Genomic DNA, 14,974 nt, shown 5'->3' with positions numbered 1-14,974 from the left:
AGGAGTTAGTCTGTGATAAAAGCCAAGACATTCATCATCTATTTCTTAATTTACTTTTTATCTCGCACTTCACTATTGTCTATTCTCGTGCATGAATCAGACCTAGTTTTGTAGAAGCATGCTTTGGAGTTAAGTTATTGATCTAGCCTTCCAGATGGAAAACAAAACAAAAACACAACAACCAAACACACCATTACTGCCTTTATTATTTTCTTGCGTTTTTCTCTCTCTCTGTCTTCCAGAAGGGAGAATCAATTGGTTTACTTGTCTACCAAAGCAGATTAAAACAGGTTACCATTCTCACATTCTGACTATCACACAGTTATCTTTAGCTCTTTGGGTGATAAGGAAATAATGTTAGAGCCAAGATCTGAACAGAATTTGGTCAGGTGATTGGTAGGAAGAGATGCACAACCTAAGAGTAAACACCTCTAAGGTTTTATTCCGGTAGAAAGAGAAGCCAGTGTTAGATTTTTCTTTGCTTTTTTTTTCTTTTTGGTTCACACCCAGCGATGCACAAGGATCACTCCTGGCTCTGCACTCAGGAATTACCCCTGGTGGTGCTCAGGGAACCATATGGGATGCTGGGAATCGAACCCGGGTCGGCTGTGTGCAAGGCAAATGTCCTACCTGCTGTGCTATCGCTCCAGCCCCAAGTGTTATTTTTTTAAGCAGTAAAGTGAGTCACCCATTATAAACTATCCCTCTTGTTGCAATGTGGATTATGGGTTGTAAAGAACTGTGAAAGAACCGGGAGAAAGCTACTGACCTTGCAGAGATTAGTGGCAACAGTGTAAAGGAGAGGACTATGAAAATGAGATAAGGCAAAATGAATGGACATCAGAATCACCTGACATAGTGATGGATTTGATGAACTGGGGTGTGAAAGAATAGGGGAGAGAAAGGTACTAAGTATGACCTTGGGTCTTCCTGGCTTGAACACCTGCAAGGAGAGGGGTGATCTTAACAGAAAGAGGGGTAGAATGCAAGTGGGTGAGAAACTGAAACATTAGTTTTGGACATGTTACCATCGATAAATTTTGGCAACAACCAAGGATCAAGTAGAGTTGGTGATATAATCCTATAGTGGACAAATGAGATCAGAGCTGAAGATGTAAACTTGTAAATGGGACTGGCTACCTGCAAACAGTGTTGGGAACAGATAACATTACTTAGGGAGCAGGTACAGATTTCTATTTTGAAACCTGATTCTGCTCCTTCTGGAGACCAGCTCATTCTCTAGTTCTACGGGTTTGTATTTTACAAGGCTTTTTTCACATTTATGTCCCTGTCTCATTCCCCCACACCCTGTTTTAGAACCAAGAGTTTAAAAGGACTATGTCAATACAAATGTGTTAAAGAAGTCCTTAAGGAAGAAATGTCATTTGATTTAAACATGTTAAAAAAAAAGTTCCATGAAAAACTAAATAGAAAATTGACTCAAAAAATTTTTACCCACCTTCTTTTTTGCCTCCCACTCCCTTTTACCTCTGTTTTATGTGTCTGGAGACCTCTCACACAAAAGGCATATGTTCTACTCTGAGTCCAAATCTAAACTCAGCCAGGTCTTAGAGATCTATCTTTCAGCATATGTTTGCACTTTGTTTTTTCATTCTGCAAATATTTGCTTCACTCTATGTGTGTGTGTGTGTGTGTGTGTGTGTGTGTTGTGTGTGCACGCATGCACACATGCTCATGTCAAGTATGAATCCAACCTTTACTGTATGAACTCTAATACTTAATATCTGGCTAGTATCTAGATTTGGGATTCTGAACTAAGATCTTAGTTGTTCAATAGACTAAGTTATTATTGTGGCAAAAAGTGTTTGGCTCTGAAAGAATATCTAGTTTTTGATGTGATAAAACCATCCAACACTGCTTAATAAAGATCTATACAACGCCACAATAATAGTGTAGTGTGTGTGGTGCTTGCTTTGCATGCACCCAATCCAGGTTCACACCCCAGTACTATATATGGTTCCTTGAGCCTTGTCAGGAATGATCCCTGAGTGCAGAGACAGAAGTAAGCCCTGAGCACCACCAGGTTTGGTCCAAAACTCCAAAAATAAAACAAAATAAAAGATCTATATTATGTATTAACCAGTATCCTTTCAAAACACTCTGTAAATAAATTTGGGGTTTTTTTCCTTCTTTTTAATGTAGGAATACTATTATTAATTCAGCCACTGATTAATGCAAATAAATTTATAGATAAAAATCACAAAAGCTTATGAACAGGGCTGGAGTGATAAAAGCAGATAGGCACTTGCCTTGCACACAGGCAACCGGGGTTCAATTCCTGGCACCAATATGGCCTCCTGAGCTACCCCAGAAATGATCCCTGAGCACAGAGCCAGGAGTAAGGCATGAGTGTTGCAGGGTGTGGTGCCATTCCCAGAAAAAGAGAAAATCTTATAAATATACAATTATATGTCTATTTTTATTTACCTATATTTACATTTATAAGATGTCGGCCACGGGACATCTTATTATCTAGTTCTTACTCTGGAGAACCTGGCAGGCTACTGAAAGTATCCTGCCCACATGGCAGAGTCTGGCAAACTCCCCATGGCATATTCAATATGCCAAAAACCAGTAACAATGATGGGTCTCATTCTCCTAACCCTTGACCAGCCTCGAATGTGGCACTTTTCTAAAATCTCAGGGCAAGGACAAAGGAGACATTACTGGTGCCTGCTCGAGGAAATTGATGAACAACAGGATGACAGTGACAGTGAGATTTACAAATTAATATTTCTAAGTATTTCAGAACATAGTCCACAAGAAAGGTATTACCTCAACAAGCCAGTGTTTTTTGTTATTTGCATATTATTTAACATTAGAGTTTTGTTTTTTGTCTACACCTGGTAGGCTAAGGCCTTACTCCTGCCTCTGTGCTCAAGGATCACTCCAGTGATACTCAGACTATATGCGGTGCCAAGAACTAGACCTGACTTGGCTGTGTGCAAAGCGAGTGCCCTATCTGCTGTATTATCTCTCTGGCCCTCCAATATTGGAATTTTAAGATTACAGCTGTCACTGTCACTGTCCTGTCATTGCTCATTGATTTGTTCGACTGCTCAAGCAGTGACAGTGGGAGGACAGTGGGCCCAGTAAACGTCTCCATCATGAGACTTGTTGTTACTGTGTTTGATATATTGAATACGTCATGGATAGCTTGCCAGGCTTTGCCGTGAGGGCGAGATACTCTCAGTAGCTTGCTGGGCTCTTCAAGTGTGGCAGAGGAATCGAACCTGGCTTGGCTTGGCTGGCTGTGCACAAGGCGAACGCCCCACTGCTGTGCTATGTCTACAGCACACACACACATCAAGATTACAGCACACATCAAGAAAATGTAACAAGATCCCTTCCTAACAATGGGACAATGGGACAGAAAATGGTACAATGGTTATTCCAATGTTGAATAACTACTCTATAAAAGGAATTGCTGCAGTCAATTAATTAATTTTCCTTTTCCATTATAAATGACCGAGTCTCTAAACTGCATTGAAGCAAATGCAAGGTGTCATTTACACTCCATAACTAAAGAAAACATTTCTTTTCAAGAATAAAGGTAAAGGTAAAGGCCCTCCCGTTGATCGTCGATTTGCTCGAGCGGGCCCAGTAACGTCTCCATTGGAGACTTTGTTGTTACTGTGTCTGGCATATCGAATATTCTCGGTAGCTTTCCGGGCTCTCCGAGAGAGGTGGAGGAATTGAACTCGGGTCGGCCATGTTGGCCGCTTGTAAGGCGAACGCCCTACCCGCTGTGCTATCGCTCCAGCGATATTTCAAGAATAATATGATCTTAATAATAGGACCTGATCAGGACGTTTAAATTTATTAGTCTATTATGTGGACAAAAATGATCAATTTATAAATGCAACAGATTGGCAGGACTCTAAATAGTCACTGCCTAAATTTCTCATCTGCTTCCAAATATTAGAAGGGCTTTGTTATTGGTATTTAAATTAGTTTTTAGTGGTTAACCTTATATTAGATTTTTTTTAGTCATTTTCAGCAACAATTAACACCTTTCATGCTGATCCAATACAAATTGCTGATGGAAACACGATCCATTTGGAAAAATATTAGCACAGGAACAGCCATACCAATGAATGCAGAGAAAAATGACAAAATCCATGCTGAGGCATAAGCTCTAACAGTCATAGAGTGAGCTGAAAGGAAAATATTGATAATGTTTCATGATTAAAAAGCATTTAAGATACTCAGACAATAGGTAACACATATGAGATGACTGCATGGCTGCATAACATAAGCCAAGCCATAAGCACACAAAAGGAGACCTTAGCAGAAAGGATTCCGTTGAGCAAGGAAAAATTCAAGAGCAGAGGAGTTGCAACAAAAAGAAATACCTTAAGATCTCGCCTTTCCAGATGCAAAAGTTCAGCCCCTCTGATGTCATGACGGATGAAGATTTCTTTGTACTCTCCCAAATTGAGCAGATCCAGCCAAGCAGCAACTTCCTCTGTGCCCCATTTCTGAACTACCAAAGTTAAGAGCAAAACCCCCTTAATTTCTACATGCTCAATGCAGTACAAAGCAAAGGTTGGCCAAAGAAGAAGCAAAACAGAGTATAGCAGCAGCAGAGCTAGCAAAAGGAAAGGGCAAAGGTGCTTCAACTAAATTTCAGTTTCCTTTTTCCATGCAGGTTACTGGCAACTGTTCAACACAAGGGTCTGATTATACAACACATTTATTGCTGTAACCTGTGCCTTTAGATTTAGTTCAGCTTCTTCCTTGAAACTACTGACTCACACAGCATGTATAAAACAAGTATTTCTTATGATCAGGATCAGTGATGCAAGGTCCAATTAAGTGCTGATTATTTTCTTAAGGCCATGCATAAAATTTACTCAGGATAAGCTACGCATGCTAATTTAAATTCTGACACGGGCTACTCAATTTGACACAAACTTTTTTGCTTAAGGTCACTTTTTGATTTAAAGTGTTACCATTACTAATTCTACTAGTCTGGATAGAGCAGCAAGTATGCTCTTAAATCAATTTAATGTCTACCAACATTGCTTTCTAAGTTTAGCTGGACTGTTATTTTTCCATATGTATTATCATTCTCTTATACATTCATTTAACATTAGGTTATGAAATTTTGTTATTTGTCATATTTTATTTTAAAATGGCCTTTAGTAGCTGCTTGATGATTATCACAAGGTTATATATCACCTTTAAGGATGAGATAGCGGACTTAGAATTATAAAATGATTTGGTTATTAAAGGCACCTGCTGTCAAAGACATATACCTTGAAGATGCTTTAGCACTAGAACAATACAAAATTTATCATTAGGGGAAGATGGAAAGGGAACTAGGAAGAGAACATTGAAGAGAGGGTTTAATTTTTGCTCAAGAATGCAAGTGTTACAGTACACTGTCATTATTGAGGGGTTGAAAAGATAAAGCAAGTCCTACAAATAGAGAAAAAAAGAACACAAACTTTAAGTGGAAAATACACTTAGCAAAGTAAAGGAGTAAATACAAATTTCTCTGGTTTATTTCATCACAATTATCTAGATTTTGTACTCTAAGAGGAAAAACAAGTTACATGCTGACGCCTTGAGTTGCTGTTGAGTAAAATAAAGAATTACATAAACAAATGCATGCACATTCACCAACACAGTAGAAACAAATCAGCAGTAACCCCATTCTATCATCTGCTTCTCCCAGGTTTTTCTTTTTTGGTAACAAGGGATGCAGGGGCTGGAGGTAACACCCATCACTGCTCAGGAGTGCTTGGGGATCAAACCTGGGTTGGTCACGTACAAGGCAAATGCCTTAACCCTTTCCTATCTCTTCGGCCCTCTTTCTGTACTTCGTAACAGAAGGTACCTATGGATATTTGGAAATATTTTAGGTATAATGATTCATAGTTTTCTTTGATGTAATTATTTTTAAATTATAGTAACATAGATCAGAATGTGTCCCTTTAATGATTTTACCGCTTGTAATTCAGTGGCATTTAGTACGTTTGAAACATTTCCAGTTTGAAACATTTCCAGTGATTACTGCTCTCTAGTTTCAGAGTATTTAATCTCCTCATGTTATCTTTTGAGTGAGTATTTCTTCTAAAATGTTACACTCTCTAGGGGGCAGAGCGACAGTACAGCAGGTAAGATGTTTGCCTTGCACTCGGCAGACCCGAATTCGATCCCTGATACCTTATACAGTCCCCTGAGCACAGCCAGGAGCAATCCTTAAGCTCAGAGCCAGGAGTAAGCCCTGAGCACAGTCAGGTGTGTCCCCCAAACAAACAAGAAAATAAAACCCTCCCTTACAATGTGGACCACATACCAGGCTGTGAACTGGTCTTCTGCTTCTGAACCTTTTCCTTTTTAAATTTTGGCACAATGCGAAATACAGTGCTCCTGTTGTTTCTCTTGGTGCAATCCATAGGAGGCTCCTGTTCAAGTTGAGCAAGACAATAATTCTTAAGGAATATTAAAATAAAAAGCAACTCTTCTCTGATATTAGAGATAACATAGGAGTAGGTCAGAAACACAAAAATTACTGAGTGGTGATAGTGTCTTTAAAATATGTCCACTTGACTCAAAATGTATCCATACTGATTAAGTTAACTTTGTTCACATCAAAACTGCCTTTTCTTTCTTATTCAACAGCAATAATACAGTAGGTAGGGCATTTGTCATGCATGCAGCCAACCCAACATTGAGCCCTGGCACCGCATATGGTCCCCAAAGCACCACCAGGAATTATTCCTGAGTGCAGAGCCAGGAGTAAGTCCTGGCTTACAGCTGGGTGTTCCTCCCTCACTTCCCACAAAAGAACAATACATTTGAGGGAGTACTTAGAATTTAATTTGCCCTGGACATTTCTCTTTCAAAAGGCAACTTCAAATTCTATAAAGGATCACAAAATCTATATTCAGCAAGAAACACGAAGAACTTTACGTACCTCATCTTCATTTGGGTGTAAGATATAATAAAGCCAAGGGATCTCTGTTAATTTCCGCAACTCCACTTCCACCGAATGTAAGGCATTGGATACCCGCTCTTCGTGGGGAGATTCCAAATGCTATTTACCAGAGATTCAACAACCCAAACAAAGCAAAACTCAGTAACCAACTTCAAGTTAGAAGAAATACATTTAATAGTGAATATCATCATTACCTACTAGGCTAGGTTGATATTTTTAGTAGAAAGGAATACAAAAAACAAATTCTTTTATATTGAGCTCAAACTGATAAAATCTAGATAGATTTAGCCTTACTTCCCAAAGATAATACACGTAGCTGGTAAGCCTTTAACAACTGCATAGAAAAAAATATTGCTTCTGCTTTTAATTCTGTGTAAAACCTTCCCCTCCCTCTCAGCCTTCATTCCTTTTCATCCATTATCTATCCTCCTACCCATTCTGCCCACCTGGAACAGTAAGTAAATTATACAGTGTTCTTCTTATCTGTGGGAAAATCCTTCTGATATGTACAGGTGCCTCTGAACAAATTGCAATGCTTTAAAATTGGTAAAAATATCTCTAATAACTGCTTAGCAAAAAAATCATCTCTTAGAGAAATATTTTTAATTAAAAATTTTATATTCAGCCAGGAAAAATAGATTCCAGGAGTACTGATCCATTGTTGGAAGCTTGCCACAAGTTTGTGGGGGACAAGAGACAGCATAGAGAAGAACCAATATGAAAATAATTGTTAGAAATGATCACTCTGGAGAAGAACTGAGTGTTGAAAGTAGGTATGGGGACATACATGATGACCTGGATTGCAAACCACAACGCCCACAAAGGGGAGAAGAAAAAGAGGGGGGGAAGGGAGAAGGAAAGTTTCTGCCATAGAGACAGGTGGGCGGGGGGTGGCAAGAGGGAACTGGGGACATCGGTATTGGGAAATGTACACTAGTAAAAGGATGGGTGTTGGAACTGCTTATATGACTGAAACCCAGGCATGAACAACTTGGCAACTATGCATCTCACTGTGGTCCAATTTAAAAAGAAAAGACAAAATAGGAAAAAAAATTACATTCAGTTTTTTAAATTGAGATAACATGGTTTACAACAACTAATTAATATTATTGTTTTATACTTGGGAGTACAACTACATCACAAAGGTATGAACATTTTTTTTGCTGTATCCTCCCAATTTGCATCCTCAGCTCACAGTTCCATTTAAGAAAACACAGGAATGTCGGGGAGGAACGGTGTGACGATGGGCCAGAGACATAGCAGCTCCAAAGGCTGAGTCTGCACTTTGAATACAGAATGTCTGAATTTTCTCCTCAGTACTGTTTGAAATTTCTCCTGAGCACTGTTGGACTGAGCCCCTAGTACAGAGATGGGAACGATTCCTCAGTACAGGAGAGTTTGGCCCCCAAACAAAAGCAAATGAAATTTGTGATGAAAGCTATTGTGCAAATAGATCAGTATAAGGCAAAAGGCTAGTTGGCTTAGGATATGGAAGAGTTTAGGTGCTCTAAGGGCAATAAAACTGGTCACCTGACATCCATCAGTCTACCCAAAGTAGTTATTAACAAAATTCAAGCTCTATAAAATAAGGTGAAAAAAAAAACAACCCAAACCCACAGTATACATAGAAGTGGGAAAAGAGACGCTTGGATAGCCCTGATCGTCAAACTAACTGTGCAACCAAGGGAAGGTTAACTGATATTGGGGGTGCAGTTTCCTCCTCAATAAGTAATAGAATTCATGTCTCTACATTAATTCTAAGGTCTCTTTCTGCTAATTGATAATTTCATAAATTACTTCAAAATCATGCACAGAATCATGCAATTTTCAACTGAAGGTTCAAAGGGAACATTACTTTCATTTTTTTATGGGAATAATTTTCCCTCTGTTAGTTATCTACTATTTCTAGTAGTTTATAAAAGTATGGAGACTCTCCAAATTTATAGTACAAAATTTACCACTTTCCTCTTAGTCTAAAAACATGTCTTACAATTGGTAGAATGGTAATTGCATGTTTACTTTGGAAACAAAACAGAGTAACTATAATCAGATACAAATGTCTGAAATACATCTACAAAAACAATAAACATATAACATTGATGAACATGCCTATAAAACTCATCAAGGAGTAACACTGGCTCTTTGGACTCTCCATAGGATTTTGGAAGAACAATAAAAATATTCTGATAAATAATATAACTGCCAAGAATAGCCAAGAAAATATCCCCACTTGGTTCATCAATAGAGATAACCAAGGTTTTTCCCTAAAGGTCTGAAAGTCTTTTCTTCATGGCTAGAGCAGAGGCAGGCACCAACTACCCCAAGTAAGTTGTACTTTTGTTTCCTCTGGAGATGAATGAGCAATGACCTTTGACATGGCCTTGAAGCTTTCCTCCTGGAGCAAAGGCTGCTCCCAGGATAGTACTTCTATGGACTTTAATCAAAGAGGAATTTCTTTTTTTGTTTGTTTTAATTTTTTAAACTGAATCACCGTGAGATAGAGCATTACAAAACTGTGACTGCATTTCAGTCATATGATGTTCCAACTCCCATCCCTCCACCAGTATAATTTCCCAACACCAGTGTCCCGTTTCCCTCCCACCCCTTCAAGCCACCCCCCACCCCAGCCTGCCTCTATGGCAGGCGGTTTAAAGAGGAATTTCAACACAGCCAGTGATTAGTGAGCAAAGCTATGAGACACCTCCTGTTCTCCCATAGTGCCAGATACAGAGTTTGAACTATCACTTTTAACTAGGTGCAATTTTTTTGAATAAGAGAAAAACCCATGATTAAAAATGAAGTTTTAAGAACATTATCCGTCAATGAGAAATAAGGAAGGTAAAAAACAAAACAAAACAAAAAACCCAACAGTTCACTGGTCCCTTCTAGACAGTTACAACAGCACTTTGTGACGGAAAAAGCCACAATTGAACACTAGGTGGCAATAAGGTCCAATATGCCAGAACAGTTAAAGAAAGAGCAGCTAAGGCATCTCAAACAGGACTCAGCAGGCTTCTAGCACTAACGCTGGATTACTGCGTGTAAACTGTGGTCATATTCAGACCTGGCTTAACTGTGAACTCCAATGCCACTCTCAGTTAATCCAGGATACTGTTAGTTATCAAAATTTTGTTCAGGAAACACTCATTCTGGAGAGTGTCCTCTTTAATGCAAATCTGGAGAGCTGTAGCAACCATCTTTTCAAATGTTAATTCAGAGAACAAAACCTACAGTATCCTCTCCTTTTCTGAAACAAGTGGTGGAATGAGTATTTGGGGAATGTCTATTATGCCATTAAGCTCAAATCGCTCAAAGGTGGTGAGGAGAGTCCTGCATAGAACCATGAGGGGAGCAAACATGAGGGGAAACTTGAGTTCTTCTATGAGCCTGATTCATAATTAAAGGGTTGGCTGTATATTCTTCTGAAAGCAAAAACAAGCAAAAAAAAATAAAGTTCTCCTGACCTCCGTGTTTAAAGAGGAGAAGGACAGAGAAGGAAAGAAATATAGGGGAGAAGAAGAGAACAAGAACTAATAGATGAACAGGTACCAGGGCTTCATATCAGTGATATGAGTGAGGCGTACAGCCATATATCCAAAACACAGACTCAACAACACTGAAAACATGAGACTTAAGCTGCAACCACTGAAACTTCATAATGTGTCTGTCAAGGTGACAGGCAGGGATAGGGGTACACCGGGAAAACTAGAACACTGGTGCAGGGAAGCTGACATTGATGGTGGAATTGGTGTTGAAATATGATATGCCTAAATGTCAATTATCAATAAGTTTATGAATCATAGCTCTTTAATAAAAACATTAAAAGGTAAAAAGGTAAAGACCCTCCCGTTGATCGTCGATTTGCTCGAGCGGGCCCAGTAACGTCTCCATTGGAGACTTTGTTGTTACTGTGTTTGGCATATCGAATACTCTCGGTAGCTTGCCGGGCTCTCCGAGAGGGGCGGAGGAATCGAACTCGGGTCGGCCATGTTGGCCGCTTGTAAGGCGAACGCCCTACCCGCTGTGCTATCGCTCCTTCGGCAGCACATATACTAAATAAAAACATTAAAAATTTTAAAAAAACAAACTAACTAAAAAACACCCCACCCTCCCCTAAAAAACCCTCAAGTTCTGAGGATAGAGATTTAATCGGCTGCTTTGGCAGTGGGCTCTGATGAGTATGTTCTCACTAATGGAGGGAAGCAAGTCCTAACAGTCAAGTCATCACTCTTGGTCTATCAATCATTTCTTTCCCTTACCAAAGGAACCCTGCCAACTAGTAGGGACTCCGTTTCATTGTAGAGTGCCTTCACATTGATCGCTATTTCGGTGGCAGTGTCTCTTGTAAGACTCTAGAAAGAAAGAACATCAAAGACAAGTAGTTCTGTATTTAGTTGACTCAGTCATGGAAGTCAGTGAAATATGAATTCATAGAACTCAAAATACATTTTATTCTCAATTTAAATTCATATCACAGGTAATCCTTTTAAAAGTGATCCACACGTTATTTCAACTGCTACATTTCATATTCACATTGCTAGCTGATGATGCTCCCAAGTTCTTACAGAACTGAAAGAATGTACTGACTGCAGTGACTACACTCAAAACTACATTTCCTCCAACAAAGATGTTTATGTTGCCAACAACACACATATTCCCATAAAGCACTAAGTCAGAGGAAATGATTTCTAAAAAAAACACTTCTAATAATAATTTTTACCCAGTGACTTTCATTTACTATTCAACCAGATTGCTTTTTAGACTTTAATCTTGAAGACTGATACTTATTGGTATATTAATTTAGGTAATTTCAATCAAAGAATTGAAAGAATAAGTAAAACAATGTTATGAATTTTCTCTAAACATATTTCCTTGTAATTCACTTCAAAGCATTTATATTCTATCCATTCAACTATTAACTTCAAGGTTAATTTAATTTTTTTGCAGAATTCATCTACGAATAATTTTAGTGCACAACTTCAAAAGTGAGTGAACATTTCTAACACAATGCGTGATAGGAAAGTCTGTCAAATATTAGGGAGCAGGAAGAAGGTTGGAAGAAGGAATCAAGAGGAAGGATAGGGATGGAGACAACGCAGAGGTTGAGGCATCTGCCTTGACTGAGGCCAACCCTGCTTTGATCCCTGCCACCACATATGGTCCCCTACACTCTGCCAGGAGAGATACCTGAGCACAGCCAAGTACGGCCCAAATTCTTCCCTTGCCCATGCAAAGAGGAAAGGCAGTTGTTGAAAGTACAAGGGGTAAAAGAAAAAGGCAAAGTGCCAAGTAACTGAAAGTGAAATAGCCAAAAGTGAAGAAAATTTAAGAGTAAGAATAGAAAACAAACAGCAAAAAGAGGAAAATAAAGATAAATTCAGCCACAAATTTGACATAAGCTTCTGGAAGAGAATAATCACAAATGATATATTTTATAAATGGGTATGGCATGTTTTTAACACCAAAATATAAATAAAACACCAACATAAAATCTGTGGAATGAGAATTTACCATTAGCTCCTCACCTCTGGGAACCGGGGGTTGGCTTTATTTAGTGCGTGGGAACATGCATTCACAGCATGGGCCAATTCTTGTTCCAAAAGACAGTGAATTGTAGCTGCGTCACAAATTCTGGAAGCAAAAACAAAACAAGTAAGCACAAATTTTTCTCAGCACTGCTGATCTGCTGAGGTGGAGAAGTGTTAGAATAAAACCAGTGTGGGGCTGAGAAAGAGCCTCACGTGCGCCACGACAGGCTGCACTTAAGCAAAACAAGCCATAGGCTTAAGTTTCTGTCCCGCCCCCCACCATCCCCAAGAATTCCCTGAGACTGTCCCTGGCCAAAGCTGGGAATCCCCTAGATGCCTCTAGCCAGACTTATGGTAAGTAGGATATCTCTGGGCACAGCAGGTGGGCATGATCAATTAGCTCACAGACTTGTGACTGCTTCTTGTGACTGCTTTATCGCAATTCTTAAGAAAACTGCCAATGTTGCTTAGGTAACATTATGCCATATAATGTTTCCAGGAACTTGGGTCGGTCTCTGTCAAGACTTCACTGTGTTAGATGAGACTTGGACCCTAGCTCAAGCTAGCAATAAAGGGTGCCTGGCATTTCCAACCTCACATCTGATCTGGTCAATGTGTGAGCAAAACTCCCTTCCAGGGACATAACATCAACAATAAAAGAAGTCATTAAGGGAAATTTTTGTTTGGGGGCCATACTCGTAATGCCCAGAGGTTACTCCTGGCTCTATGCTCAGCAATCACTTTTATTGGTGTTTTGGGGACCCTATATATTGCTGGGAATCAAATCCTTGGCCATGTGCAAGGCAAACTCTCCTATCCACAGTACTATCACTTTGCCCCAAGAGAAATGGTTATTATTATTTTATATATATATATATATATATATATATATATATTTTAAAAATGAATCATCAGGGGGTACAGTTACAGACTTACAAACTTTTATGCTTATGTTTCAGTCATACAATGATCAAGTACCCATCTCTCCACCAGTGCCCATTCTCTACCACCAATGATCCCAGTATCCCTCCCACCACCTTCACCCCATTCCCCCACCCCGCCTCTATGGCAGGACATTCCCTTTTGCTCTCCAAGAGAAATTATTTTTAAATGCTTAGTTATGATCTGTCACTGTCCTCCCGTTGTTCATCGATTTGCTCGAGCGGGCCCAGTAACATTGTGCGACTTGTTACTGTGTTTGGCATATTGAATACTGTTATGGGTGGCTTGCCAGGCTTTGCCGTGCGGGCAAGATACTCTCGGTAGCTTGCGGGCTCTCAAGAGGGGCGGAGGAATTGAACTCGGTGCAAGGCAAATGTCCTACCCACTGTACTATCACTCCAGCCCTGGGTACAGAAGAGATTTACAAAATCCACACCTTCCTACGACAAAAAATCGTAAAACAAAAATTTTTGTTAAAAGCTGAGTTGAGACAGTTAAATATATTGAAATGCTATTTTGTTAAGTAGCACTTCATTTTTCAGAGTCCCTATTTTTTGTTCACTAAACGTTTGCCATGAACAAAACTTAAAAATTAGGAAAAAAACACTGCTACATTTATCCTTTGTATACTACATGCTTTCTAAACAATATCTAATTTATTATTCACAATCTCAAAATGTACTGACAACTAATTTCCTCCAGTTTCTAGGTGAAAACAACGGAAACTCAGAGGTCTTGTATTAATACAAATCTAGTAAGTGATAAAACCAGGAATACATGCTATCAATTAAAACAGCTGCTGTGTTATCTTCTAGCATCTAAATCATCAAGAACAATCCTAGAAAGAGAAAATCCTAGATAGAGTGCATCAGAGCCAGATAGGAGGAAAATCTCTATTGATGCTACAAAAATTATGTAAGTTTTGCAAATGAGCAAGGGGCAAGAATAGGGCTGAGGGCATAGCTCAAAGTATTAGAACACATGATTAGCATGTGAGACTCAGAGTTCAATCTCTAGTCCTACATGATCTCATAGTGCTGGCAGATGCAGCCTTAGTGACTATGAGCCACACAAACCTGCACTGTTGAGTGTAGCCTTTGGAGCAGGGGGAGGGGGCAAGGGGACAGGGGTTGTTTTTGTTTGTTTGTTAAAGACTTTTTTATTTTTTTGCTTCTGATGATACTCAAGTTGGAAAGAGTAGAACAAGCGTTAGAAGCTCCACAGAGTTGGATCAAAAGTAAAAGAAAGATTTCACTTGTTAAGGATTATTACAGATGTTCCAGGTATTAAGGAACGTGGAATTGTCACCTCAGCACTCATTCCAATCAGCCTGAGAAGTAATGGGTTATTTATCACGGTCACGGTCCTCCTGTTGTTCATCGATTTGCTCAAGCGGGCCCAGTAATGTCTCCATCATGAGACTTGTTGTTACTGTGTTTGGCGTATCGAGTACGTCATGGGTAGCTTGCCAGGCTCTGCCGTGCGGGCGAGATACTCTCGCCCGAGAGGGGTGGAGGAATTGAACTCGGGTCGG

The 14,974-nt window shown here is 39.4% G+C and overlaps 1 protein-coding gene across 4 annotated transcripts in view; it reads right to left on the bottom strand.

The window, feature by feature from the left end:
* DGKH (diacylglycerol kinase eta) overlaps positions 1–14,974 on the bottom strand; it is a 209,834-nt gene that overhangs the window by 2,580 nt on the left and 192,280 nt on the right. For 3 of the 4 annotated variants that reach the window (XM_056109884.1, XM_056109885.1, XM_056109886.1), the window contains 5 exons: positions 12,496–12,601; positions 11,230–11,322; positions 6,950–7,069; positions 6,329–6,437; positions 4,377–4,507 (listed from right to left, as the gene is read on the bottom strand). In XM_056109884.1, the coding sequence (XP_055965859.1) occupies positions 4,377–4,507; positions 6,329–6,437; positions 6,950–7,069; positions 11,230–11,322; positions 12,496–12,601 (559 nt within the window). The remainder of the gene's footprint in view (positions 1–4,376; positions 4,508–6,328; positions 6,438–6,949; positions 7,070–11,229; positions 11,323–12,495; positions 12,602–14,974) is intronic. The other variant, XM_056109887.1, reaches the window with a different exon arrangement.

Source organism: Sorex fumeus, unplaced genomic scaffold (assembly GCF_029834395.1).
Source record: "Sorex fumeus unplaced genomic scaffold, SorFum_2.1 ptg000008l, whole genome shotgun sequence".
In the NCBI taxonomy this organism is placed as follows: Eukaryota; Metazoa; Chordata; class Mammalia; order Eulipotyphla; family Soricidae; genus Sorex; species Sorex fumeus.
Note: the sequence above shows the minus strand (reverse complement) of the source record. Positions and strands in the feature narration are given on the sequence as shown.